Source organism: Chelonoidis abingdonii, chromosome 3 (assembly GCF_003597395.2).
Source record: "Chelonoidis abingdonii isolate Lonesome George chromosome 3, CheloAbing_2.0, whole genome shotgun sequence".
NCBI classification, from domain to species: domain Eukaryota; kingdom Metazoa; phylum Chordata; order Testudines; family Testudinidae; genus Chelonoidis; species Chelonoidis abingdonii.
Genome location: NC_133771.1, coordinates 107,524,894 through 107,552,165, shown reverse-complemented (window position 1 = coordinate 107,552,165; position 27,272 = coordinate 107,524,894). Strand labels below are relative to the sequence as shown.

At 41.8% G+C, this 27,272-nt stretch overlaps 1 protein-coding gene across 6 annotated transcripts in view; it reads left to right on the top strand.

Annotated features, from left to right (window-relative positions):
• Positions 1-27,272, top strand: part of AHI1 (Abelson helper integration site 1) — a 183,021-nt gene that overhangs the window by 134,385 nt on the left and 21,364 nt on the right. For 4 of the 6 annotated variants that reach the window (XM_075063973.1, XM_075063970.1, XM_075063972.1 and 1 more), the window contains 3 exons: positions 4,312-4,377; positions 10,394-10,556; positions 11,959-12,059. In XM_075063973.1, the coding sequence (XP_074920074.1) occupies positions 4,312-4,377; positions 10,394-10,556; positions 11,959-12,059 (330 nt within the window). The remainder of the gene's footprint in view (positions 1-4,311; positions 4,378-10,393; positions 10,557-11,958; positions 12,060-27,272) is intronic. The other 2 variants (XM_075063971.1, XM_075063974.1) reach the window with 2 other exon arrangements.

Sequence of the window (27,272 nt, the reverse complement as noted above, 5' to 3'; positions counted from 1 at the left end):
CTTCCTATGCTCCCAGCCCTTGTCACACAGGATCACGGCCAAGTACAACATCCCAACCTGGATTCCCTCCACTTCATGGCATGGAAACTCCATGGCTGAACCAGCTTGAACTGCAGTGCTCGGACTCTGTTAGGGAAGTTCTGTTGGGGAGCAGGAAGCCCTCCACTCACACAACATACCTGGCGAAGTGGAAGCGTTTCTCCATTTGGTCCCTGCAGAAAGGTACCTCCCTGCAGCTAGCCTCTATTCCCCTTGTGCTAGACTACCTCTTGTACCTGAAGCAACGGGGGTTGGCGATATCATCTATTAAGGTACACCTGGCGGCCGTCTCAGCCTTCCACCCAGGAGTGGTGGGCAGGTCAGTCTTTAGCAATCCCATAGTGGGCCACTTTCTTAAGGGCTTGGAAAGGTTTAACCCCTAGTGAGGCAGCCCGTTCCTCAGTGGGATCTTAACCTGGTCCTTTCCGACTCATGGGTCCTCCTTTTGAGCCCTGGCAACCTTCCTTTCGTGGAAGGTGGCCTTTCTGATGGCCATAATCTCGGCCAGAAGGGTCTGCAAGCTCAGAGCCTTGACTTCCGAGCCCCACTGCACAGTCTTTTACAAGGACAAGGTGCAGCTACACCCTCACCGAGCATTCCTACCCAAGGTAGTATCCCAATTTCACATTAACCAGGACACAGTTCTACCAGTATTCTTTCCTAAATCTCATGCCAGCAACAAAGATCGGGCACTCTGTTCTGTGATTCCATGATTTTACTGACCATGTGCTCAATGTAGTTTTCTTGGTTTTGGGAATAAAGCACTAAAGCCTGGTTTTGCAACCTAGGGGAGGGAAAATGAGTCACTGGTGCCCCCCACTACAGCCTGAGTCTCCCAGAGCCCCTTCCCCCAGTTCCTACCTTACCGTCCCTGCTGGTGAGCCCAAAGCCTTCGAGGGATGGGTCTGTCCTGCTTCCCAGACCCAGATAGTTCCTCGCACTCAGAGGAGTCAATGCCACATGAGCCACTGGCAGATGAGGGCCTAGTTACTGGCACATGGCATGATGCAGAGTGGGACCCAGGTGCCAGCCAGCCACCCAGGCCAGACTATGGCACACTCCCCCCCCAGCTACATTTTAAAAAGAAGGGGGCATGGTACCCCCTGTTTAAAAAGTGTGGGAGGGGGAATAGCCCTGTGGCCCCTGTATCTCTGATGCCTAAGAATAAAATAGAGTGCTGGCTGTAGGATTGACTGAACCCTGGTGCAGAATGGGAAGTAGGGTTTATGCAAAACAATGGAAAAAGAACCACACATAAGCCTAATGGCCTCCAGAAGAGCGGTCACCCTCCTCCAAGGGAGCCCTTTTAGCTTCATCAGCAAGTTTGGTTGTCATTTGGCAAGTGCCTCTTTTTTATGTTCTGCTGGGCAGAATTCAATTTTAGAATATGCTGTGATTGGTCAGGTAAGCTAGAGTCTGAAGTACTAATACTTAAGGGTCTTGAAATCCAACCAACTGGTACATCTATGGGTGTTCTTCCATGGAAGGGCTTAAATCGGGGTAGGCAACCTATGGCACGGATGCCGAAGGCAGCACGCGAGCTGATTTTCAGTGGCACTCACACTGCCTGGGTCCTGGCCACAGATCCGAGGGGCTCTGCATTTTAATTTAATTTTAAATGAAGCTTCCTAAACATTTTAAAAGCCTTATTTACTTTGAATACAACAATAGTTTAGTTATATATTATGACTTATAGAAAGAGACCTTCTAAAAATCTTAAAATGTTTTACTGGCACACGAAACCTTAAATTAGAGTGAATAAATGAAGATTCGGCACAGCATTTCTGAAAGATTGTCGATCCCTGGCTTAAATATTCACAAAGGCTTTGTTCAGCTAAGGTTAATGTGGCAAAAGAGGGCATTCCCAGTTAGCTTTTTCACCCTGTCTCTCTCAGGTGGGCTGGCTCCTAGTGTGCTAGCTCCAACTCCTCTGAACACATCCATCTACACTCCAAAAATAGCAGTATCATGGAATCTGAATACAACATGGTTGAATTGTTTTCACTTTACAGTGAAGAGGAGATGTGTTAAGAATCATGCTGGAGCTAGATATGTCCAAGGCTTTAGGACAGTTCTGAAAAAATTATGTTTTATTGACACTGTGAAAAGGAGTCATGCTTTAAAAGTATTGACGGAGCCAGTTACATCTCCATGGTATTATTTTGAAATTTAGATCGGAGCTTAAGTGTACTGGGGAAATTACTTATTCACCACAGCAGACCCTATCCTGCTACCAATCCTGTGTTTGAAGCATGCAGCTGTGGTCATAACTCTTCTTGAACTCTCACTCTGACTTGGATGGGAGCTGTACAAACACTGTCACATACACCATTTAAAAACATACTGCATACTCCTTCAAGTGGAAACTCCTTGGGTTCATGTTGTAATAAAAGTTTAGCACAACATCGGAGAGCATTCAAAATATTATGGGGGGTGGCTCGTGGCTTTGAGAATATTATTTCCTAACAGCTCACCTCAGTGTAAGGAGAACTTGATGAGACCTTCTACAGAATACAAATACCTTACAAAAAAGAGAGAGAAACATTCAATATTGTAATGGGGGCTGTATAAGTTCCTGAACTAGTTACATAGATAATATTAATAATAATCATCCTGATGAATCATTGTTGAGCAACAACTCCCACCCTCCAGGCTAAGCATGCTGCCTGCAGAGTTCTCTCTGCTCGGAGAATGAAAGATGAGGAATAGGCTGAAACCTGCATGCTGTGTTAACTACCAGTATGCCATTTACAAGCCACTTAAACTGTACTGTAATACAGATGTGATGTGTTCAGAGCCTATATATTTATCAGATGAGACCTAAAGGGTTATTACTCTGTGTGTACTCTACAAAAATTCAGTAGCACTTTGGTAGTAGGTATAGATATGTTAGTAAAATGTAAAAATGGATTGCAGCTATTTGCTTTGATACTTTATTAATGTATGGTCAATATAGTAAAGCCATATTGCATATTATATATTGTATCTCATAAATGAACTGGAGATGAGTTTAGAGAAGCTTAAGTTTCATGGTTACCAAGTATCCCTCTCCTAGATGAATTAAGACTAGTCATCATGTGAAAGTGCATTATACTTTTGCAAGGGGAGGAATGCAGGTCACTTGAGATTTCAGAGGAGCCCATAAATTCTGCTCTCCTTGTTGAAGATTGCTGTAATGATGGTCCTTTGAAAAAGACGTTCTGAGAGCCTAATAGAAACAGTAGTGGGAAAATAAAAGCAGCATCACGTTTAAGATGTGCATTCATTTGTCTGAAAAAAAAAAGTTAAGACCTTTTTTTAAAAGAAAAGGAAAGAGAGAAAGTTAAGTGCTGAAAACATTTGAAGTGAGTGTGAGATGGAAGAAATGGAGATTGAATGAGATTTCTCATAAATTTTAAACTGGTTTGTAATTTAGCACAATCTGCTGTGGGTGAAAACATCACTTCCAAATGCCCATTGTTGATTCTTCCATTAAAATATCTTAGTCCCTTTCACCCTGGTTACATGCTGGCACACATGTGCACAATGTTTCTGTTCTGAGTTTTAATATGCCCTCTTCAGCACACACAAAATTCAGGAGAATCTGGTTTCTCCTTTGGCAATTGATACCTTCGCTATTTCAGTAGCACTGACAAGTGCTTTATATCGATTCAGTTACTATGAGGGAACTACTTTCAGTATAGTGGAGAAAAATAGTTTTTTCATATTTATTCAATTCTAAATCTACCTTCAGTGAATGCTTCTAAATTCGGAGAAATCTGCCAAAGGTTTGTAGTTCTGCTACTTGAATTATATCAAACTTTCCAGGTACTGGTATCTCCAAATTTAAGCACACTTGTAGCATTTCTAAAATGTTAGTTATATCTAATATTCCATTTATTGCAGTGAAATGATCGTGTATAATGGCAGCAAAGTGCTGTTAAGACCAGCAGTGAAAAGGCTGTTTGTTTCAAATCAATGAGCCAACATTGTATAGTTTGTAATTCAGGCAAGCTCAGAATGACTACTCATTAACAGCCTTTTTTCTTACCATAAGGAGTTGTCTTTAGTGGCATATAGCAAAGAAGTTTTAATTAAATCTTCTCCTAAATATCTTTTAATCAGTACTGCTAGAAATATTATCCAATATCACTTGCATTTTGCCTTAGAAAAACAAAAATTAATATTTATTACAGTGCATTTCTGTGTTTACAGTATCTGACAAGTGCTCATTTTGAAAACTATCCTTACCAAAATATTGCATGCTACTGTTAAAATAGTGTCTTATTTTAGAGTGATGACCTTCTGGTTACAACATGTATGAGAGGAGCAAATAATTCTACACCAGTGCAAGAGAGAGTACGTATTGTGCAATTGTTTATTGTTTCAATACCTGCCACATTGTATGTATAATTTTGGAAATGTTAATCTATACCACCGCTATCACTTCTCCTTCTCTGACTGTTTCGTAAATCTAGCCCTTTAAAAATGCCTGGAAACCAAACATTTTGCCTGAGGGACATGGGGTTTTTTTTGTTTGTTTTACCCAGAACATATTTTTGTGATTTCCTGAAAGCTTTTGGAATTTTGGGGTCTGATTCAACCCAAATCATAATTTTTTTTCTGCCAGCAAACCAAAAAATCAGTTATTTGCCCAGCTGTGATTCAGATATCTCTAACGGGATAATGAAAATAATGGTAACTTCCACTTTTATTTTGAATCAGTAATTCCCTAATTTTCCTAAACCAATCACAATTCAGGGTACAATGGTACCTAAATTTTTTATTTGTCTTGCTTTTCTTTTAAGCAAGTTTCTTGCAAGTTTGTCAAGTCATTAGATTTTTGTGATTTTTTTCAGATATTGAATAACTACTGAACATTTTTCTATAAGACATTGCAAAAATACACAGCACTTTCTTCTGGTCTGCCTTTCATTTTGTGCATTCTGTTGAATATTTACCTCAAGTTATGTTCCTTTTACCTTAAGTGACCTATTGGTTTTCACAGTATTATCTCCAAGGAGTCCTGGCATTTCTCAGTTAGTTGGTATTGTGAGAGCACCTCTTGCTGGATGTGATCATATAAGCTGCATCCATCTAAATTTTACACTGGCAGTGTTGGTTTTGATCATATTATTGCCTTTCCTGATGTGGAGAGGAGAGGTATAATTGAGAGGGAGGTATTCGGTTACTCAGTTTCTTTGGTAATTTAGGGCATAGCTACACTATGAAATTAGATCGATTTTTATAGAAGTCAATCTTTAGCAACTGATTTTATACGATCGATTGTGCATGTCCCCACTAAGCGCATTAGGTCGGTGGAGTGCGTCCTCAATATCATTGCTAGCATCGTCTCACGGAGTGGTGCACTGTGAGTAGCTGTCCCACAGTCCCCACTGCCCATTGGAATTCTGGGTTAAGCTTCCAGTGCCTGATGAGGCAAAAACATTGTTGCAGGTGGTTTTGGGTACATGTCATCAGTTTTCCTCCCTCCCTCCCTGAAAGCAACAGCAAACAATCATTTTGCACCTTTTTTCCTGGGTTATCCATAGCATGACAAGCATGGAGCCCGCTCGGCAGTACGCTGCTTTTGTGAGCATTGCAAACACCTCGGGCATTATCCTGCAGTATGTGCAGAGCCTAGCTAGGAGCCGCCAGCACAAGGAAGGTTGTGAGAAGGACATGGGTACAGACATTCCTGAAGGCACGGGATCTGTCAGTTGGGATATCATGGCGGCATTGGAGCATGTTGATCCAGTGGAACGTCGATTCTGGGCCCAGCAAACAAGCACAGACTTGTGGGACCGCATAGTGTTGGGGGTATGGGATGATTCCCAGTGGCTGTGAAACTTTCACATGTATAAGGCCGCTTTCATGGAACTCTGTGAGTTGCTTTCGCCCACTCTGAAGCGCAGGAATACCAAGGTGAGATCTACCCTGACAGTTGAGAAGCAAGTGGCAATAGCCCTGTGGAAGCTTGCAATGCCTGACTGCTACCGGTCAGCTGGGAATCAATTCAGAGTGAGCAAATCTGCTGTGGGGGCTGCTGTGATCCAAGTAGCCAGGGCAATCAGTACTCTTCTGCTAAGAAGAATAGTGACTCTGGGAAATGTGCGGGCCATAGTGAATGACCTTGCTGCAATGAGGTTCCCTAACAGTGGTGGGGTGATAAACGGAACGCAGATCCCTATCTTGGCACTGGACCACCTTGCCAAAGAGTACATAAACTGCAGAGGGTACTTCTCAGTGGTGTTGCAAGGACTGGTGGATCACAAGGGCTGTTTCACCGACATCAGCGTGGGATGGTCCAGAAAGGTGCATGACGCTCTCATCTTTCAGAACTCAGGGCTGTTCGAAAAGCTGCAAGAAGAGACTTTCTTCCCAGACTGGAAAATTACCATTGGGGATGTTGAAATGCCAATAGTTATCCTTGGGAATCCAACCTACCCCTTGCTCCCATGGCTCATGAAACCATACACAGGCAGCCTGGACAGCAGTAAGGAGCAGTTCAGCTATAGGCTGAGCAAGTGCAGAATGGTGGTAGAATGTGCCTTTGGGCATTTAAAAGGTCACTGGCGCAGTTTGCTGAGTAGGTTAGACCTCAGCAAAACCAATATTCCCACTGTTATTGCTGCTTGCTGTGTGCTCCATAATATCTGTGAGAGTAAGGGGGGAGACGTTTATGGTGGGGTGGGAGGTTGAGGCAGATTGCCTGCTGGCCAATTTTCAATAGCCAGACTCGGGGGCAATTAGAAGAGCACACCGAGGAGAGCTGTGCCTCAGAGAGGCTTTAAAAAATAGTTTCATGACTGACCAGGCTACAGTGTGATAGTTGTGTGTTTGTCCTTGATGCAAACCCACCCCCTTTGGTGAATGTACTTCCATGTAAGCCAATCCCCGTCCCCCTTTCGACCACAGCTGGTACAGGAAATAAAGTCCCTATTGTTCTGAATCCATTCATTCTTTATTTATTTTTTAAAAAATAACCTTGAGATCACTGGCAATGCTGACTAGTAAAAGGAAGCCCGATTGTACACAGGGTTTGATAACGGGGTGCGGGAGGAGGGAAGGATAAGGCCACATTGCTTACTGTAGCCACACTGCAAATCAAAGCTGTTTGAATGACAGCCTTATGTTGTTTGGGCCATAGCCTGAAGTTGAGTGGCTGGGTGCACGGAGCCTTCTCCCCCTCTCCCACCCATTCTTGGATGTCTGGGTGAGGAGGATATGGAACTTGGTGAGGATGGCAGGTAGTTACACAGTGGCTGCAGCAGGAGTCTGTAGTCTAGTTGCCTTTCTTGCAGCTCCACCAGATGCCTCACCATGTCTGTTTGCTCCCCCATTAGCCTCAGCATCTCCTCTTGTGTGTTATGATCTCGCTCACTGTATGCTTTCCTGGCCTCTGCCCCTGAATGCCTCCATGCATTCAGCTGTGCCCTATCAGGGCATTAGGACTGCATGAGCTCTGAAAACATGTCATTGAGAGTGCTTTTTTTTCGCCTTCTAATCTGCGATAACCTCAGGGACAGAGTTGATGCGGGGAGCATAAAAACATTTGCAGCTGGAGGGAGGAAAAGAAAGGGAGAGTAGAGTTTACAGAAGATACTTTTCTGAGAACAAAAGGGAGACTCTTTAACAGTGAATCAAGAAATTCACAGCAAACAGCACGTGTTTTAGGTACAAGGTTGCATTTTGCCTTTTATATTGAGCGCCTGCCAGTATGATGACACATCACAAATGGCTGGGCAGCAGATTTCGAGGTACATGGGGTTGGCTTCTTCTGTGTTCATAACGTGGGAATGATTTCAAACTGCAGCACCCTCCTTTCCCATAGCAACCAATGCTGGTTGTATATGCCATTTAAAAGGAGGGGCTGCAGTTTTGGGGTGGATGTGCAGCACAACCCTCTCCTCAGTGTGACTATCTCTGGGATGATCCCTTTTAGCCAAGCGCAAACAGCCTAGCATGCCCGGGTTCTAATGTGTCGGGGATCACCAAACAGAGGGGATTACTGTTCCCTTACAAAACTTCCCCTATTTCAAGCAGATGACCATGAATGATATCACTCTCCTGAGGCTGACACAGAAAGATAAAGACTGAATGTTGCATGAATGCGACCAAAAAGGAGGACCTTTCGCTCCCATGCTTTGTACTGCAATGATTCCAGACCACTTGCTGCTGGCTTGGCGTGGTAAAGTGTCCTACCATGGAGGACAAAATAAGGCACCCCTCCCTAGAAACCTTCTGCAAAGGCTTTCAGAGTACCTCCAGGAGAGCTTCATGAAGATGTACCTGGAGGATTCCCGCTCCATCTCCAGACATGTAAACAGACTTTTCCATTAGCTGTGCTGGCCGTGAATGCATCCCAATTGCTCCGGGAAAATCAAACATTAAACACAATTGCTTTTAACCCCTGTAGTTTTGTTACAAATGTGCACTCACCAGAGGTGCCTTCAGGGTCCCAGAAGGTATTGGTTCCAGGGTGAGAAAAAGGTCCTGGCTGCTGGGATGAATGGATTCTCTGCTTGCTTGCTGCTCATTCTCCTCCTCCTCCTCTTCCTTATCCACAAAATCCTCATTCATGTTACCTGAGGCTGTCACCTTCCAGGTGTCCATGGAGAGTGTTGGGGTACTGGTTTGTTCCCCCCTCTAGAATGGCATACAGCTGATCATAGAAGCGGCATGTCTGGGGCTCTGACCTGGAACCATTTGCCTCATTTGTCTTTTGGTAAGCTTCCCTTAGCCCCTTAATTTTCACACGCAATACTGTGCATCCCTGGTGTAGCCTTTCTCCACCATACCCTATGTGATTTTGGCATATATATCAGCATTTCTTCTGCTGATTCGGAGTTCTGCCTGCACAGAGTCTTCTCCCCATACAGCAGTCAGATCCAGTATCTCCCATTCAATCCATGATGCTCTTTTGCGATTCTGAGACTGCATGGTCACCTGCTCTGCTGAGCTTGCCACCCTGACCAAACAGGAAATGAAATTCAAAAGTTCCCGGTGCTTTTCTTGCGTACCTGGCTAGTGCATCAGAGTTGAAAGTGCTGTCCAGAGCGGTCACATTGGAACACTCTGGGATAGCTCTAGGAGGCCAGTACCATTGAATTTCACAGCGCTACATCTACACTATCCCAAATTTGACCCAGGAAGGTCAATTTTAGTGCTACTCCTCTCGTCAGGGAGAAGTACAGCAGTCGATTTTAAGAGCCCTTTAGGTTGGTGGCAAGGGGTTGGTTGTGTAGACGCATTCATTATAAAATTGATCTAACGTGGCTAAATTCAACCTAACCTCCTAGTGTAGACCAGGCCTTAGATATGCTAGTGGCAGTGAAAGTTTGGATAGATTCCTGTCTAATAGTAGCTAAACTGATCTTAATCCTTTGAGGCTGGCCAAATCACAAAGTACCACACTAAACTTACGATTATAGAAGCATTCCCTTTTCAATTTCTTTACTCTTCCTGGTCGCTGTTTTTGATATACAGGTATGCTTTGGTGGCAAAAATAGTTAGTGTAAAATATAACATAATTATGTCTTGGGGAGGGTGGAGATTCCTATCTGTTCAGACCTCTTCTATTGTTTTTACTCTTTTCTACTCTTTTGTTGGTCAAAATGGGACAGAAATCACTCCCTGTTCATATAGTTGTGGAAGCTAAATAAGAAATGATCCATGGTATTTTTATTTTCAGGGCAGTCGGAAAGGCTGTGATTGGTGGTTGTGTATTCTATGTATTATGAAAGGTGGGAGAAGCCTATTAAAATTTTTTCTAGTGGAAGTATTGATGCAGCAATGCAGTATGTTTCAAAGGCAAATGGCTTTATTATGTAGATAATATGTGGACCCAATGTACAAATATTTATAACAGATATTTGTTTCAAAACAAAACATTACAAATAAATGAAAGGATCAGAATAAAGCTTTATAATGAAATTGTTCCATTGGAGTTTTCTATCTAGTAAAACAGTCATATTGTTGAAGTATTTATTCAAACATATATGTTTAGTGTGCACACACACAGAATTGGATCTGAAAGTGGTGTAACAATTCTGAGAAAGTGAATGTACTAAGGGTTTTTTGTTTTTTTTCTTAACAAGTCAATTGCTTATAAAACTAGCAGCTGCTGTTTTGAAGCTAATCTTAGTGTATTGAGTGTTCTTAACCATTTCTTCAATCCCACAGTCCTTTATCTTGCTTCTCCTGCTGCGTTCCCACCACCCCTGATCCCATTAGCAAAAATTGAGACAGCCTCAGCTTTTACCAAAGTGCAGCTTTGGTTTCAGCTGCTTTTCTGCAAGAGGAAGTGAATGTTGGGCTTTTTTCTCTGTGGCACAGTTGTGATAAAGATGTGGTGGTCTTATCTCTCTTTTAGGTAGTGGCTCTTTATGACTACACAGCGCATCGATCAGATGAGCTAACCATCCATCGCAGTGACATTATCCAAGTGTTATACAAAGATAATGATAACTGGTGGTTTGGCAGCCTAGCAAATGGACAGCAAGGCTATTTTCCTGCTAATTATGTGGCTGGTGAAAGTAAGTTTACTGCTCTCTTCCTGGTATACCGGTGTGGGTTTAACTGTTGGTCCAAGATTTTACCATGCTATTCTGCTTTATTACTCTGAATACATATGTTTATACAATACACATGACATATCAAGAACTTACTGTGATGCAGAAATTATGAATAAAATATCATGTTAACATGTAGCACTTTGTACTTTTCAAAAGTATCACCACTGCAGTCTCACGTTCCAGTTCACACAGTATCTTTGCAGTTACCAACCACCTCCTTCCTCACTCACCACCTCCTCCCTCCCCCCCGCAAACAACCACCTGGTTCACATAGTATCTTGGCAGCTCTTTGGGGCTCCCACAGCATCAAAATAGTTCACAGGCATCTGAAACTTCCACTTGGTAATAGCTCCTGGACTCAGCAATCTCAGGCTCCTAAACATTAACTTACCTGTTGAAGTTACACAACCTTTTCCCTCTCCAGTGGAGATATCTCATTCCCCAATAATTCAATGCCATTCTAAGGATTTAAAAGAGGAATGCCAGTTAAAACAGCAGTTCCAGTACAAACTCTGAATTTGCCACTTGGTCCTAGCCTTTAAAAACAACTTCTGTAGAACACTGATGCATCCTGAATCTCAAAACATAACTAAACTAAAAGCTGATTGTAGAACATAGGGAGCAGCGTAGGGAGCCCTTCTGGTATAGTGATGCACACAGTGCTGCTAGGGGTTCCCTCTTGGTTCAGAGCTTTCCAGTTACGGAATATCTGTCTGCTATGTGCTGGAAGCATGGATTCAAGGGTAGAAATCCACTGGGATTATCTCTTCAGAGAATAAGAATTACAGTTATCTAATTTTTCTTTTCTAAATAAGTGATGATGCTGGTGTTTAGAACATAGAAATTCCCTAACCAGAATAGCCCAAAGGTTGATATCTGGGATCTAATCTTCAGCAGCAGCCTTTACTGCTTGGGAAAGGTGAAAAAGAAATCTCATAACAAACCTCATGAGCTGTGCAAAATAACTTCAGTAGATCTGTCCTTACCTCATGTCATGACACTCTTATATTATTCTGTGGTATTATACATTACTAGCAGTGAGCATGGTACTTTTTGATAGTCTTTGAAATATAGTGGCTATAACCACACATGCTACTCTTCACTCATATAAATGTCTAATCCTTTTTTAATATTTGCTGAGCATTTATGATTGTAGTGGTCACAACTATGCTAAAGACTAGAGTTAATTAGAAAATTTTAATTAAAAAAAGCAATATATTTTCTGACTGGCAAAGTTAATGTCTCAGTGTTAACTAGATAATAATAATATCACTACCATTCACATTTTTATTATCTGCATTCTTAATTGCATCATTTTCATGAAAAACATAATGGTGAATTGAATCATGTGTTATATTTTTAGCTGAATATGAAAAGGAACAGTCTTCTGAATTAGTACCAGATTCTACTCTTCTACACAGTGAACAAACAGAGGCAGAAGTAAGATGTCCAGCGCCACATGGGGTAATTATTCGAGAGGAGGGGACCATAAACTGTAGAATATGGATTTTAATTTTCCTGATTGTTAATATAACACAGAACATTCAGAATCTTTCCCTAGGCAAACAACTGTGTTTTCAGATGTGTTCAATGCAAATTTGTTGCCTACATCCAGTTACCTCCATGATTTGTCAATTAACTGCTGGACCTTCTCCTGCTCTCTTTGAAGTCAATAGCAAAGCGTTATTGAAATGAATGACAAAGTTCCCATTTACTTCAAAGGGGGCAGGAACATAAGCATAGGTACATAGATATTGAAGTAGGAGTATGAAGATGAATTTATAGAGGACTATCCCCCTTAGTTACTTTTTAGATATTGGCATTCAGCTTTTAGTCTTGGGCAACACAACATCCACAACACATGTGTATATATCTTCAGAATTATACTGCTAGTTCTGTAAAATTTCATATTTATCAAATGGCTTAGATAACACCTATGATATAACTGGTGGAAGAAGTTTTCAATCCATGTAATAATTTCCTAATTAGCATACACATTTGGTACCATAAAGCCTCTTCACCAAACAGAGCAATGTGCCACATCCAAACCTTACTTGAGAAACAGACATTTTTATTCAAAAGGAGTTAAGTCCCTCCTGTCAATTCCTGCTCCCTCCAGGTGATTTGGGAAGAGGAATCTACGCTGACTCGGCCTATTACATTACATGTCTCATTTTGGGGAGTGAAGGACAGAGATGCAGGGAAATCCATAAACAGAAGCAGAATACTGTTTCTTCTGGTCCCTTTCTCTTTCTGCAGGTTCATCCCATTTTCTTTGTTCCAAAGAAACCTATTTTCTGTTGAAAATATTTAACACATTTCTGAAATTTACATTTATAAAAGTAATTTTTAATCATTAAACCACGTTATAAGTAAAATAACTCTTTGTTGTTCGCCAGCCAATATATAGATATCCTACCATAGAGGTGTGTTAATGATCCTGCCTGTACCTATTAGATAAGCATTCCTAAGATGTATATACAACTGGCAAGTTCTCATCACGTTGTGCATCATTGCCTATATATCACATTCTCTATTATATGGTTGATTCATTGTGGCATTCTTGTTTTCATGCTGTTGCACAGTGTTAAAACTTAAAGTGAATTCAGCGTGCAGAAGTTAGAACAAAGGCACAAATACCTGTCCCAGCTCAAAGTAGAGAAAATGTATTGTATAAGAAGGGAACGGAATACCATGTTGGTTTATCACAGACAGTAAGATATGAGACTATATGGGAAGGATGTGTGTAAAGCAGACAGTGTGATGTTCACATTTCCATACAGCATAGATTAGAACCTTTCCATAAGTGATATTCACATCCTCTGAAGAATGGGTGAAAATTAGTCTTAAACTATAGGGTAATTTGTTAGCAAAAGTAAACATACATAATGAATAGTGGAAACAAGTTCAGTGAATATTAGTAAGAATTTAAAAATTGAACATGTAATCAAACTTTGCTAACAAATACTTACAAAAAAATTAACTTAGAATTTTCAAATATTTTCCAACATGAAGTTCAAGTTTTGTTTGATTGTAAGATTCAAAATTTATACTGTATTGCTTAGTTAGATAAATCATCCAAACAAAGAAAATATCATGAAACTTATGTTACCAACATATTGCAAATTTTGAAGTTCAGGTATTCACGAAGAGCTGTTTGGAACCTCCTCATGTAGACATAACATTTCATGTAGGGGAAGAGAGAGGTGAAATCTTAAAAACTATTTATTACAAATTACTCACTCAGCTCTGCTGAACCCAACAATCATCATAAATCCACTTACTGAATACTTCTAATTACATTTTTGTAAAATTAATCATATATTGACCAGAAACAGTAATTCTGAAATATTTCTGTTGCTTCTTTACTTTACTTTATAGCTGTTTCACTATAAAAATGTGTGAGAAATGCATAGCCAAAACAGTATTCCAAATGGCAAACATAAATTAAATGCAAATGTATACTCTATTGTAAAGCATACTGGCACAAATATAGTAAAAGGTATTATATGACTGAATGGTGAATAATTTCTGTTTATAGTCTAGATTGTCGTGGATTTTCCCAATATCTGCATTATCATTTTGTTGCTTAATTACACTGATAGACATTTGAAAACTTTAGCCCATTTCCACTATCTTCTCATTCCAGCTGTAGATAGCCTAATCAGATGATCAGTGTGACCTTTAGAAATTCTGTTTATCAAAGACACACAGAAATTAGAAAGGGAAAAGATCTATCATAGTTAGAGTTAAAAAAGATTATTTTTGTGTTTGTCTTGAGATTTCTTTTTTATCCAGAGTAAATCTAATTAGATTATTGAATAACAACCACCTTTTAGTATAAAAGTGAGCATCAATCACACCTAATTTGTAACAAATAAGCAACTTGGTAAAGGAGCACCACCCACAGTCTGAGGGGTCATTTACTTCTTTTTAAGACCATATTGTTTAACGGAAACCATTTTTATATGTTCTTAATAATTTCTTCTGTAGTAGCAGTTTCAGTAATATTTCAGAGGGAAATATTTGTGTGTGTGTGTATGTTTAGTCTTTAGATTCTACTCCAAAATTAAATTTACCAAGCATGTACAATAATGAACAGGGCATCATTGTGGACCATTCAGTGTGCAGTGATAGTCAAAAACAAACAAACAAAAAATGTTAGCATGGGATAAAAATACAATATTGAGAATATTATAATACCATTATATATCTGATGCCCTCTCTGGAACACTGCATTCCATTCTAGTCATCCTGTCTCAAAAAAGATACAGCAGAGAGAAAAGTTGTTCAGAGATTTTAGAAATGGTTAAATGGAGAAAAATATGAGTTAGGAGATTGTGTAAACTGTTCAGAAAGTTGTTTGCATTGTTGTTGTTGCTGGGTTGGTCCCAGGAATATTTGAGAGGTAAGGCGGGTGAGGTAATATCTTTTATTGAACTAATTTCTGTTGGTGAGACAAGCTTTCAAGTTTACATAGAGCTCTTCTTCAGGTCTGAGCTCCGTGTAAGCTCAAAAGAGGTAATAAAGGTAATAACACCGCTCTACTCCTACTCGAGATTCCCCCATTTATGTATCCAAGGATTTCATTAGGCCTTTTGGCCACAGTGTCACTCTAGACAAGCATATTCAGATGAGTATCTACCATGACCCCCAAATCTCTTTCAGAGTCACTGCATCCCAGGATAGAGTCCCCCATCCTGTAAGTATGACCTAAACCATCATACATACATCAGCGAAGCACTAACTAGGGAATCCTAGAAAGAAACTTCTCTATGAGCAGGTTACGCTTTAACTGTTATTCCTGGAGTTTTTTTGCATGCTCCTCTGAAGCCTTTGGTAGTGACCACTGTCAGAGAGAGGATACTGGACTAGATTGACCACAGCTTGATGTCCTGAACTAGTATGGCAATCCCTTTATAATAGCAGTTAGTACACAGCAGTTATTCTGGCTACTACTTTTATTTTTTCCCCTAAACTTTCTAAAGAAGTCAATAAATATAGCATTTATTAGAGAAGATCAAATAGTGCCAATTATTTTTCATGGGAAATTGTGGGAATTTTTTTTTTAAATATCCTATGAATTTTACCCCAAAACAAATAAAAACAACAAACACCCAAACAAAAAACTACCACCATTATGTGAAAGATTTTAACATTTGAATATTTACTGAAATGTTTATGTTACAGTTTGATTTTTTTTCACTGAAAACTAGAAAAATATGATCAAAACTATTTTTTGTTGTTGTTTTGGCCCAAAAAACACCTTATTTCAAAAATGTTTAGACAGAGTTTTGACCAGCTCTACCATTTATGTGCTTTATATGCTTTTTGAGAAATGCTCAAATATATAAATTAATTCTGATTACAAGTACCGTTAATATGAGAGCCGTCATAAGTGTGATTGTTCTCTGATATTTTTAAGTCCTAACTGACTGACTGGGTGCACCTTCAAAAAAAGCAGATGAAGATTAATGGGGTTTGGGTCACAGGATTCCATGTATGGCTAAATCCTTCAAAAAAGATACTACTGAGATGGTTTGGTTGCTGGCAAGAGACAGTTTAAATGTATTGCAATCATCAGTCTGAGCCCTAGAATTTTATAGTGAACTAATACAATCACATCAGTGGCAAAGTATGTTACTTCTTAAAGATCACTGGAGGTCATGCAAATACGAACCATTTTGTTGCAGTCTTAGATCCAGTTGTGTTTTGGGGGAGGGTATTATCACTTTGTATATAGAATATAACAACTTGATGTAAAACTTTGTTCTCCTGCCTTTTGAATTACTTAACTCCTGAGCCACAAAATTAGCTCATATTCATCTTTACTTACAACATACATCTAACTGCCAATATAAAATCCTTTCAGAATTTTCATGTCCTTTGGTTACAGGGCTCTTTTTATTAATCAAAATTTAAAATTTAGTTAGGAACCCCTTTTGTATAAGCACTTGTGAACTTGCTCTGCTCTTTTGGGAGGAGAGGGGCAGTACTAATCATTCTCTAAATCTATGTTAGTGTTATTCTGAAAGTTAATTATGTGAGGTTGACCAGAGTTTAGGATAAGCACTCTTTATAAATCTGAATAAACAAAAATAAATAATACTCTTCCCTTCCCCACCACCAGAAGCAGGTATTGCCATGAACTCTCTCAGGCGCCGGTCTTGCAATTCAGTCCATGTGGGCTGACCCCTGAAGTCTCTGGGGCTCTTCATGGTGTAGGGACCATCCTCCTGCATCAGGCCTCCTAACTGAGAGTGATTGGGAACATTATTCAAGACTATTTTGACATATTATGGTTGGAGTTTTTCACTGAATTTCATCAAAAATAGAATATAATCCTCCTTCCCTTGTGCCTTTTCTCAGCTGAACACGGAAGTACCTCCATAACTTAACTTCATGGCCTTTCTAACATTTGGAAGTTCATAGAAGTTGTTTATGCATTTTGAAGAGCCAAAGAAGCGGCTGAAGCCCCACAAAAATGTGTTAGCCAATCAGATCAGAATGTGTTTCAATAATGCCTATAATGCAAGGTCCAGCTTTGTTAAGTACACTTAAAGTTCTGTTCTTCTAGAACAGGGGTCAGCAACCTACGGCATGTGTGCCAAAGACGGCACGCGAGCTGATTTTTAATGGCACACTGCTGCCTGCAGGAGTCCCGGCAGGCAGCAGCATGCCATTAAAAATCCTGCCCGGCCCGCCCTGCTCTTCTCCACCCTCCACTTCCCCCCCCGCCCTGCCCCCTCTTGGGGGCAGGGGGCAGAAGCTTGATCCTGCTGGCTCCCCTACCTCTTCCAGCCATGTGCTGGGTTCCTGCCCCTCCTCTGCCTCTCTGTCCCTCCCTGCTGGCCGATCAGCTGATGGCCCTTGCGAGAGAGGGTGTCGGGAAGGAGTAGAGTCTGCGTGCTCGCTGCTCCCGGCAGAGGCAGAGAAGAAGCAGGGGGAGGGTCTTGGGGAAGAGGGGAGTGGAATAGGGGCATATCCCCTCCAGCCCCCTGCCCTGATCCCCCTTGCATACACCCAGCTCTCTGCTCTGAGCCCCCCAGCCCCGCAAACACTCCAGGCCCCTGTCCTGAGCCCTGTACCCCCCTCATATACACCCAGCCCTCTGCTTGACTCCTTCGACACCCCCCACAACCTCAGCCCTCACTCTGGCACCCCCACACATACACAGTCCTCCTGCCCTGACACTTGCACCCCCCTCACATGCCCCCATCCCTCTACCCTGACTCTTGCATGCCCCACACATACCCAGCCCCCATGCACCCCCCACATCCCTGCACCACTCTGAGCACCAAACAGAAGCTCCTACATACACCCCCATTCCCACCTGTACCCCTCACACCAAATGGGAGCTGTCCAAATAAGTACCCCACACCCAAACCTCCTGCTCCAACCCTGAGCCCCATCCCTCATTCTAGCTCCTGTCCAGACCCTTCACCCCTAGCCCTGTGCTTGGTGCACTCCCACCCTCAACTCAGTGCAGAGAGAGGAAAAGAATGGGCCAGAACCAGGGAGAAGGTAAGTACCCACTGTATGTGGGCAGGGCCAGGACCCCAGACCAGCAGTGGGTTGAGCGAGTTTGGCAGCTGGCATTCTGGCTGGCAGGAGCTGGCAGATGAAACCCCTGAGATGCAGTGGGCTGAGCTGCTCAGCCTACTGCCGATCTGGGTTCCCGGCCACCGGCCCCACACAGCCTGCTGCCAATCTGGGGTTCTGGCTTCCGGACCCTTGCTAGCTGGGGTCCCAGCCACAGGCCCGGCTCAGCCTGGTGCCAGCCTAGGTGAACAGAACCCCAGACCAGCAGCAGGCTGGCGGCGTAAGACCAATGTTTTAATTTAATTTTAAGTGAAACTTCTTAAACATTTTGAAAACCTTGTTTATTTTACAACACAACAATAGTTTAGTTGTATAATATATAGACTTACAGAGAGAGACCTTCTAAAACACATTGAAATGTATTACTGGCACGCGAAACCTTAAATTAAAGTGAATAAATGAAGACTTGGCACACCGCTTCTGATAGGTTGCTGACCCCTGTTCTAGAAGCAATGCCACCTCCTGGGCTGACCGGTTGTGCTTCCCTAGAATAGATCTGCAAAGCTGCTGAGTGATATTGCACACACATTACCGCTAGACATTGTGTATGACAGACACACCTCAGCAAATCCAGTTCTTGACAGAATAGCTACATCTCTTGTTTTTGGAAAAATAATTGTACTCTTTTCTGAAGGAAATGATACTAAGATCCATCCAGAGAGAACAGACATTTTTGTTACCTGTAAATGGTATTTCTCTGATGGACAAGATAAGACCCTAATACACTCCACCTTTTGTTTTTGATCTGTTATGATGCTATCTTTAGATATTCAGTTCTCTTGTGATGCTGAAATGTCTCTATTCAAAAGTAGCCACTGTTACTAACATTTTGATTTGCACTTTTCCAGTTAGATTATTCACTCACTAGGTTTGAGTGGGGGAGGGGCACACCTTTCTCTCTAACCTGATGTTTTCAACTGTTTTCTAACTGTACCTGAGAATTGAGCTACAGCAAACTAAGGCCACTTCACTCCTGAATAATGTATTGTAACTTATGTGCATTGACTTCACACCTTTAGCTAATTTACCATAAGTCTCCTGAGTGCCTTCAAAAAAAAAAAAAAAAGACGAGGAGTTCTTGTGGCACCTTAGAGACTAACAAATGTATTTGGCCATAAACTTTCGTGGGCTAAAACCCACTTCATCGGCTGCATGCAGTGGAAAATACAATAGGAAGATATATATACACAGAGAACATGAAAAAATGGGTTTTGCCATGTCAACTGTAATGAGACTATTCAGATAAACTGGGCTATTATCAGCCAGGAGGAAAAAAAACTTTTGTAGTGATAATCAGAATGGCCCATTTCAAACAGTTGACAAGAAGGTGTGAGTAAGAGTAGGGGAAAAATTAGCATGGGGAAATAGTTTTTACTTTGTGTAATGATCCATCCACTCCCAGTCTTTATTCAAGCCTAATTTAACGGTGTCCAGTTTGCAAATTAATTCCAGTTCTGCAGTTTTTTCTTGCAGTCTGTTTTTGAAGTTTTTTTGCTGGAAAATTGTGACTTTTAGATCTGTAATTGAGTGACCAAGGAGGTTGAAGTGTTCTCCGACTGTTTTTTGAATGTTATAATTCTTGACATCTGATTTGTGTCCATTTATTTTGCGTAGAGGCTGTCCAGTTTGGCCAGTGTACATGGCAGAGGGGCATTGCTGGCACACGATGGCACATATCACATTGGTAGATGTGCAGGTGAAGGAGCCCCTGATGGTGTGGCTAATGTGATTAGGTCCTATGATGGTATCCCTTGAATAGATATGTGGACAGAGTTGACATTGGGCTTTGTTGCAAAGATAGGTTCCTGGGTTAGTGTTTTTGTTGTGTGGTGTGTGGTTGCTGGTGAGTATTTGCTTCAGGTTGGGGGGCTGTCTGTAAGCGAGGACTGGCCTGTCGCCCAAGATCTGTGAGAGTGAGGGATCGTCCTTCAGGATAGGTTGTAGATCACTGATGATGCGCTAGAGAGGTTTTAGTTGGGGACTGTAGGTGATGGCTAGTGGCGTTCTGTTACTTTTGTGGGGGGGTCTGAAACCCTGAAACCTGAGTGCGTTCGTGTAGACATGGCCTTAATATATTCCATTACCTAATTCTTTGTGCTTGCATCCTACAATGGTAGTTGAATCACAACAGGAAACTGCATCTGGCTTTAGATAGGGAGGGTACTGTGAAAAGGTGCCACTTACAGATGGTGTGAAACTGATAAGCACTCACTGTTAAGTGTTGAGACCATGAAGTCTACACAGCCTGATCTTCACCATCTTTAAGCTCCTCATTTTATGAGGAGAGATGAAAGAAAAGAAAAGCTACTGCAGGGCTTGGGTAGTAGTAGCAAGAGCAGACAGGAACAAGCCAGCTTCTCCTTCCCTCCCCATTGCTTGCTTCCTGGGCCCTTGCAGCCTCCTACTGAACAGGGCTGAATGATTTTGTGGAGATTTTTCTGCAGATCTACAACCAGATGAGAAATGACTTGAAGCTGTGACCCCCCAGGCTGACAGAAGCTACTGTAACCCATTTCATTCCAGTCAGGAGTGTCTGCTTCCCTGCCTCTTGAATTGTAAATGCTATGGCATTCATAGCTGGAGAATCTAAGTGCTAACTTAGGTTTGGCACTAAACAAAACCTTATCATAAAAATATCTTTTACAGGGAAGAAAAAAATTGAGTTCCACAGTTCCACTGTGTTTGAAGCCCTGTGCTTTACTAGACATACAAAACTGAACTGATAGTTTCAGAAATATATATGCCAGGGTAAGTCTAATTTAAAAAACATCAGCTGTCTATACAAGTAATTTTGGGCCATACTACATCTCAGTAAAGAGACCAGAGGGGCAAGAGAACTCCACAGGATTCGTCTTACAGAGTTCCCTGCCAATTATCCATTCAATGGGGAAGTGTTTGGAGGGGCCCAGAACGGGAAGAAATAAGGCAGAATTATCAGGAAGTGGGGGCATGGACTCCTCCCAGCCTTGTCTCCAAAACTCATGACAGCATTTTCTACAGGAGCCATCTACATGTTTCTAGGCAGGAAGAGTATATTGCCATGGAGATAAAAATGTCTTCCCTTTCCAAGCAGGCATGGAGGGATCTGTACTCAGAGGACCCCCGCACACTCTTGGATCTCTGGGAGATGATCTAGGTCACAGTCTGCAACTCATAAAACTTAAACTGTAGTTTAGAGGAGGAAGGGATGAGGTCTTATAATTGAGTATAGGTTTGTGAGCCAGAAGACCTAGGTCCTCTTATTTAAGTCTGTGCTACGGGCTTTCTGTGTGACCTTGGAAAAGAATCTTACTTCTGTTGCCTCATCTGCATTACTGGGACAATAATACCTACCATAGAGGTGTTATGAGGCTAATTAGATTGGAAAGCATTTTTGATCCTGGAATGGAAGGTGTTATAGACGTGCAAAGTTGTTGTTATTATTATTATTATTTATTATTTTATGCCATCATACTAAACTGAGAGTGATCTCTCCTAGTGAACAGCTGGGCCACATCATTAAATTAAAAAGTAAATAAAAGGAAAAAAATCCCTTTACAGTTGGCACTAATTGGCAGTCTTACTGGCAACCTGTCAAAAGGCAAAGGATTAAGTGAACACAGAGACACTGGTTGAGGGAGGGCAGAATGAGGGATCTTGCTGTCTGTATCATATGGTATGTGTTCTGTGGACAGAAAAACTTCAGACATCTGTGTTAGCAATCTGATATCAAGAAAATTCCAGCCCCAGCAATTGCAAATTAGCCATTTGATTGTTGGAGTCTGGATTGCCTTGATCACTAATACTAAGTATGGTAGAACATTGGACACAATGAGTCTCAACTGACTTCAAGTTATGAAGGAAAATTGCCTTTAATGGCCTATGATGAATGAAGGTAGTCTTTCTTATAGTCAGGGCTGGTAGCACCACTTATTATTAAGGCTGCCTAAAATTTCCCAATTAATTTAATAGGCAGAAAATTTAAAATAAAAATAAGCAAGTACTTCATCACACAATCCATAGTCAACCTGTGGAACTCAATGCCAGGAGATGTTGTGAAGGCCAAAAGTATAGCTAATTTCAAAAAAGATTTAGATAAGTTAATGGAGGATAGGTACATCAATGGCTGTTAGCCAAAATGGTCAGGAACACAATCCCATGCACTGGGTGTCCCTGAACCTTTGACTGCCAGAAACTGGGACTAGAAAACAAAGGATGGATTACTCATAATTGCCCTGTTCTCTTTATTCCCTCTGAAGCATTTAGCACTGGCAACTGTCAGAAGCCGGGATACTGGGCTAGATGGACAATTGGTCTAACCCAGTATATCCATTATTATGTTCCCTTTATAAAACCTTGTTTTCAGTTGTTTATGACTTTGCCAAACTTTAGCTGTTTGGGTTGAAATTGGATGTCTGCTTCAGGCTTTTTTTTTTTTTTTTTTTTTAACTAAAACAGTTCAGTTATTTATGACAACAAGAGGAATGAGACTAAGGAAAAATATATTATTTTGCCCATGTTAAAAATTGCTTAGTATAGACTTGCTAGAGCTTAGCACCCAAAATCTAAGATGATTCCATCTTCACTGAGTACGCTTGAGCCTCTCACGGATCCTAGTGCTGACCAGACTGTGCATGCTCTATCCCCACAGAGCAACAGAGAATATACTCCAGCCGAGGGCTATGGAGGCTTAGAAGGACTTTCCCTGTAATGCCTGCTCCCAGCTGTTCTGACCTAGGGTGGGGTTGAGCACTGGAACTGAAAAGCATCCTGTGCTCTCAGTGGCCCCCTGCTGGCACTCAGGCAGTGAGAAAAATAAAGCTATCTGATTCAAATATAGAAGGGACAAAAGCCAAACGGTGGGGAGGAAAGAAATAGTTTGGGACAAGAAGTCTGATAAGACTGGGACAGAATCATAGAGTTAGAAGGGACCACAAGTGTATCTAATTTAACCCCCTGCCAAGATACAGGATTTGTTGTGTCTGAACCATCCAACACAGATGGCTATCCAGCCTCCTTTCAAAAACCTCCAATGAAGCAGCTTCCACAACCTCCCAAGGCAGTCTGTTCCATTGCCCTACTGTTCTTATAGTTAGGAAGTTTTCCCTGAGATTTAATCTAAATCTGTGAAAGCAGCAAAGAGTCCTGTGGCACCTTATAGACTAACAGACGTATTGGAGCATGAGCTTTCATGGGTGAATACCCACTTTGTCAGATGCAATTTTTGCTGCTCTTACAGATCCAGACTAACACGGCTATCCCTCCGAATCTAAATCTGCTATGCTGTAGTATGAGCCCCTTGTCCTGCCCTCTGTGGCAAGAAGAGAACAACTTTTTTCCATCTTTTTATGGCTGTCTTTCCAGAATTTGGAACCGCTATCATACGTAGCCTCTGTTTGTCAGAGGATGGGGATGGACAGCAAGAGAGAGATCACTTGACCATTACCTGTTAGGTTCACTCCCTCTGGGGCACCTAGCATTGGCCACTGTCTATAGACAGGATTTTGGGCTGGATGGACCTTTGGTCTGACCCATACAGCCATTCTTATGTTCTTATGTCCTTCCTCAATTTCCTCTTTTCCAAACGAAACATACCCAGTTCCTTCAGCCTTTGCTCATACGGCTTGTATTCCATCCCTTTGATCATCTTTGTCGTTCATGTCTGGATTCTTTCCAGTTTCTCCACATCCTTTCTATACACTGCTGACCAAAACTGGACACGTTAATTCATCTGAGGTCTAACCAGAACTGAGTAGAGTGGTATTATCACTTCCGTGACTTGCATGCTAGACTTCTGTTAATGCATCATAAAATTGCATTTACTTTTTTTGCAACCGCATCACATTGCTGACTCCATGTTGAGGCTGTGATCCACCACAGTTCCCAGATTGTTCTCAGCAATGCTGCTGCCAAGCCAGTTATCCGCATTCTGTATTTGTGCATTTGGTTTTTCTCCCCTAAGTGTAGGACCCTACATTTGTTTGTTGAATTTCATTTTGCTGTCTATAGCCCAGTTCTCCAACTTATCCAGATCCCTCTGAATTTTAACTCTCTCCTCGAAAGTGTTGACAACTCTCCTAGCTTTATGTCATCTTCAAATTTGATCAGTAGGGATCTGGCCTGCATTCCATGTTCCTAGATGATTGGGGGAGAGAAACAGTGATTTAGATTTGGTGGTCGGGCAGTGGACTGGGAGCTGGAGGATCTACTGGGACTGGCTGGGCAAAGAGACTGTGAGCCATGGGGGGAGGAGCTGGGACTGGAAGCTGTATTTGGGGAGTTTGGGAGCTAGTGAAGGAAATGGGGATAGGACCAAGAGCTGTTTGGCTTTTGGTGGGGATAGGAGTAACGCTCATGCCAGATGAGGAGATTAGAGTTGGATCTGGGGAGAGGTGAAGACTGGGAAGGCCTGGAGAAGAAGACTTGGACTAGGAACCAGTTGTAGGACGTAGGTGGTGGCAGGGGAAGGAGAATCTGACAAGGAGCTGTAGTATGGGGGCAGAACTGTCGCAGACTGGGCAAAGAGACTGAGACATGGAGTCAGAGCAGGAGAAAATCTGAGATTAGATGAGGAGCCCAGGGAGGAAGACGGCATGGAAGCCAGTAGGGGGAGAGGAGCCACAGATTGGATGAGGAGCCAAGAGGGGGGAAATGGGTCTGTTGAGCAAGCAAACTTGCACTGGGGTGGGATGAGAGACCTGAGGAGTGGAGAGTGGGACAAGGTGCCAGATTTGGAGAAGAGAAAGAGACTGGGACAAGGACAAGTTGGAGGGAACGGGACAGAAGAGATCAAGTTTGGGGAAAACAGACAGAAGAATCTGTGCCCCCTAGAGGATGTTCCCCTACAGAACCTGGAATGGAGCATAAGATCCCTGAGTCCCTTCCTCTGCTCTCAGCAACTATCTGTGAAACTATTGGCAAAATGTGTGTCTTATCCCGCTCTAGTGCTCGTCCCCATAAAAAATGACATTGTAGTGCTGCTATCAGTTACACCCTTAGCTGAAGAGGCAGAAGCCTTGGCTCTGTATCTAAATGTCCCAAACCTGCTGATGAACTACAGAAGTGTTATAATACCATATGATGGAATTTGTTTTTCAGTTTGTGTACATACTCATATTGGTAGCCCATGCCATATTCCATGCCACCACATCTTCACTGCTATTTTTTACCTGTGCACCCCAGCACGGAACCTCATTAATTTCTCATGAACAACAGGGAGATTGATTACAGAGTACTCAGTTTTGAAAGCATTTTGTGGAGACAGTAATAAAGTCTTTAATTACATGAGGTTAGTTTGGCCTCAGTTGTGTGCAAGATATTGGAACAAATTTTGAAAGAGAAAATAGTTAAGAACATACAGGTACATGAGATAAAATACAAAATGGTTTTATAAAAGGTAGATCGACTAGACCAGCCTGATTTCTTTCTTTGAGAAGATGGATTGATATATATATTTTACAAAAGAAAGGCAGTAGATATAATCTACCTGATTTTCAGTAAGGCATTTGATATAGTTCCACATGGGAAATTGTTAGTTAAATTAGAGAAGTTGGGGATTAATATATGAATCAAGAGGTGGGTAAGGAACTGGTTAAAGAGAGACTACAAGACGTCATACTGAAAGGTGAACTGTCAGACTGGAAGGAGGTTTTTAGAAGAACTCCTCAAGGATCAATCTTAGGACCAATCTTATTTAACATTTTCATTAATAATGTTGGCACAAAAAGTGGGAGGGTACTAATAAAATTTGCAGATGAGACAAAGCTGGAGGTATTGCCAATGTGGAGGAGGAGCGGAATATCACAAGCATATTTGAATGACCTCAAAAACTGGAGTAATAGAAATAGGATGAAATTTAAAAGTACAAAGTGAAAGGTCATGCAATTAGGGACTAACAGTAATTTTTCCTGTAAGCTGGGGACGAATCCTTTGGAAGCAACAGAGAAGGCAAAAGACCTGGGTGTATTGTTTGATCACAGCATGACTATGAGCCACCAATGTGGTGCAACCATGAAAAAGGCTAATGCAATCGTAGGATGCATCAGGTGAGGTATTGCCAGTTAAGATAGGAAAGTGTTATTACCGTTGTACAAGACACTGGTGAGACCTTTGTTATAATTACATTGCTCAGGGCTGTGAAAAATCCTTGAGCAACATAATTATGGCGACCTTAACCCCCTGTGTAGACAGCTGTAGGTTGGTGGGAGAGCTTGTCCAGCTGACATAGCTAGCACCTCCTGTGAAGGTGGAGTTATTAAGCCGACAAGGGAGCTCTCTCCCGTCGGCTTAGACTGTCTTCACCAGATGTACTACAGCACCGCAGCTGCACTGATGTAAATTTGTAGTGTAAACCTGCCCTAAGAAAGGCCAATTCAAACTGGAACATGTGCAGAGAAAGGCTACTAGAATGGTCAGAGGAATGGAAAACCTAACTTAGGGGACTTAAGGAGGTTGGCTTGCTTAGCTTAACAAAACCAAGGCTGAGGAGAGTTATGATTGCTTTCTATAAATACATCAAAGGGATAAATACCAGGGAGGAAGAGGAGTTATTTAAGTTAAGTACCAATGTCGGCACAATAACAAATGGATATAGACTGACCATCAGCAAAGTTAGGCCAGAAATTAGATGGAGGTTTCTAACCATCAGAGGAGGGAAGTTCTGTACCAGCTTTCCATGGGGAGCAGTGAGGGCAAAAAATCTAACTGGTTTCAAGACTGAGCTTGATAAATTTATGGAAGGGATCATATGATGACACTGCCTACAATGGCTGGTGGCCGATCTGCTACTGCTAGTAACAAATATCCCCAACAGCCAGATATGGGACAATAGATGGCGATGACTCTGAGTAACAACAGACAATTCTTTCCCAGGTGTCTGGCTAGTAGGTCTTGCTGACATGCCCAGAGTCCATCTCATCACCATATTTGGGGCTGGGAAGGAATTTTCCCCCTGGTCAGATTGGCAGTGGCTCTGTTTTTTGTTTTTGTTTTTGTTTGTTTGTTTTTCTCCTTCTGCAGCATGGGACATGGGTCACTTTCAGGTTTAAACTAGAGTAAATGGTGGATTCTTTATAACTTGACATCTTTAAATCATGA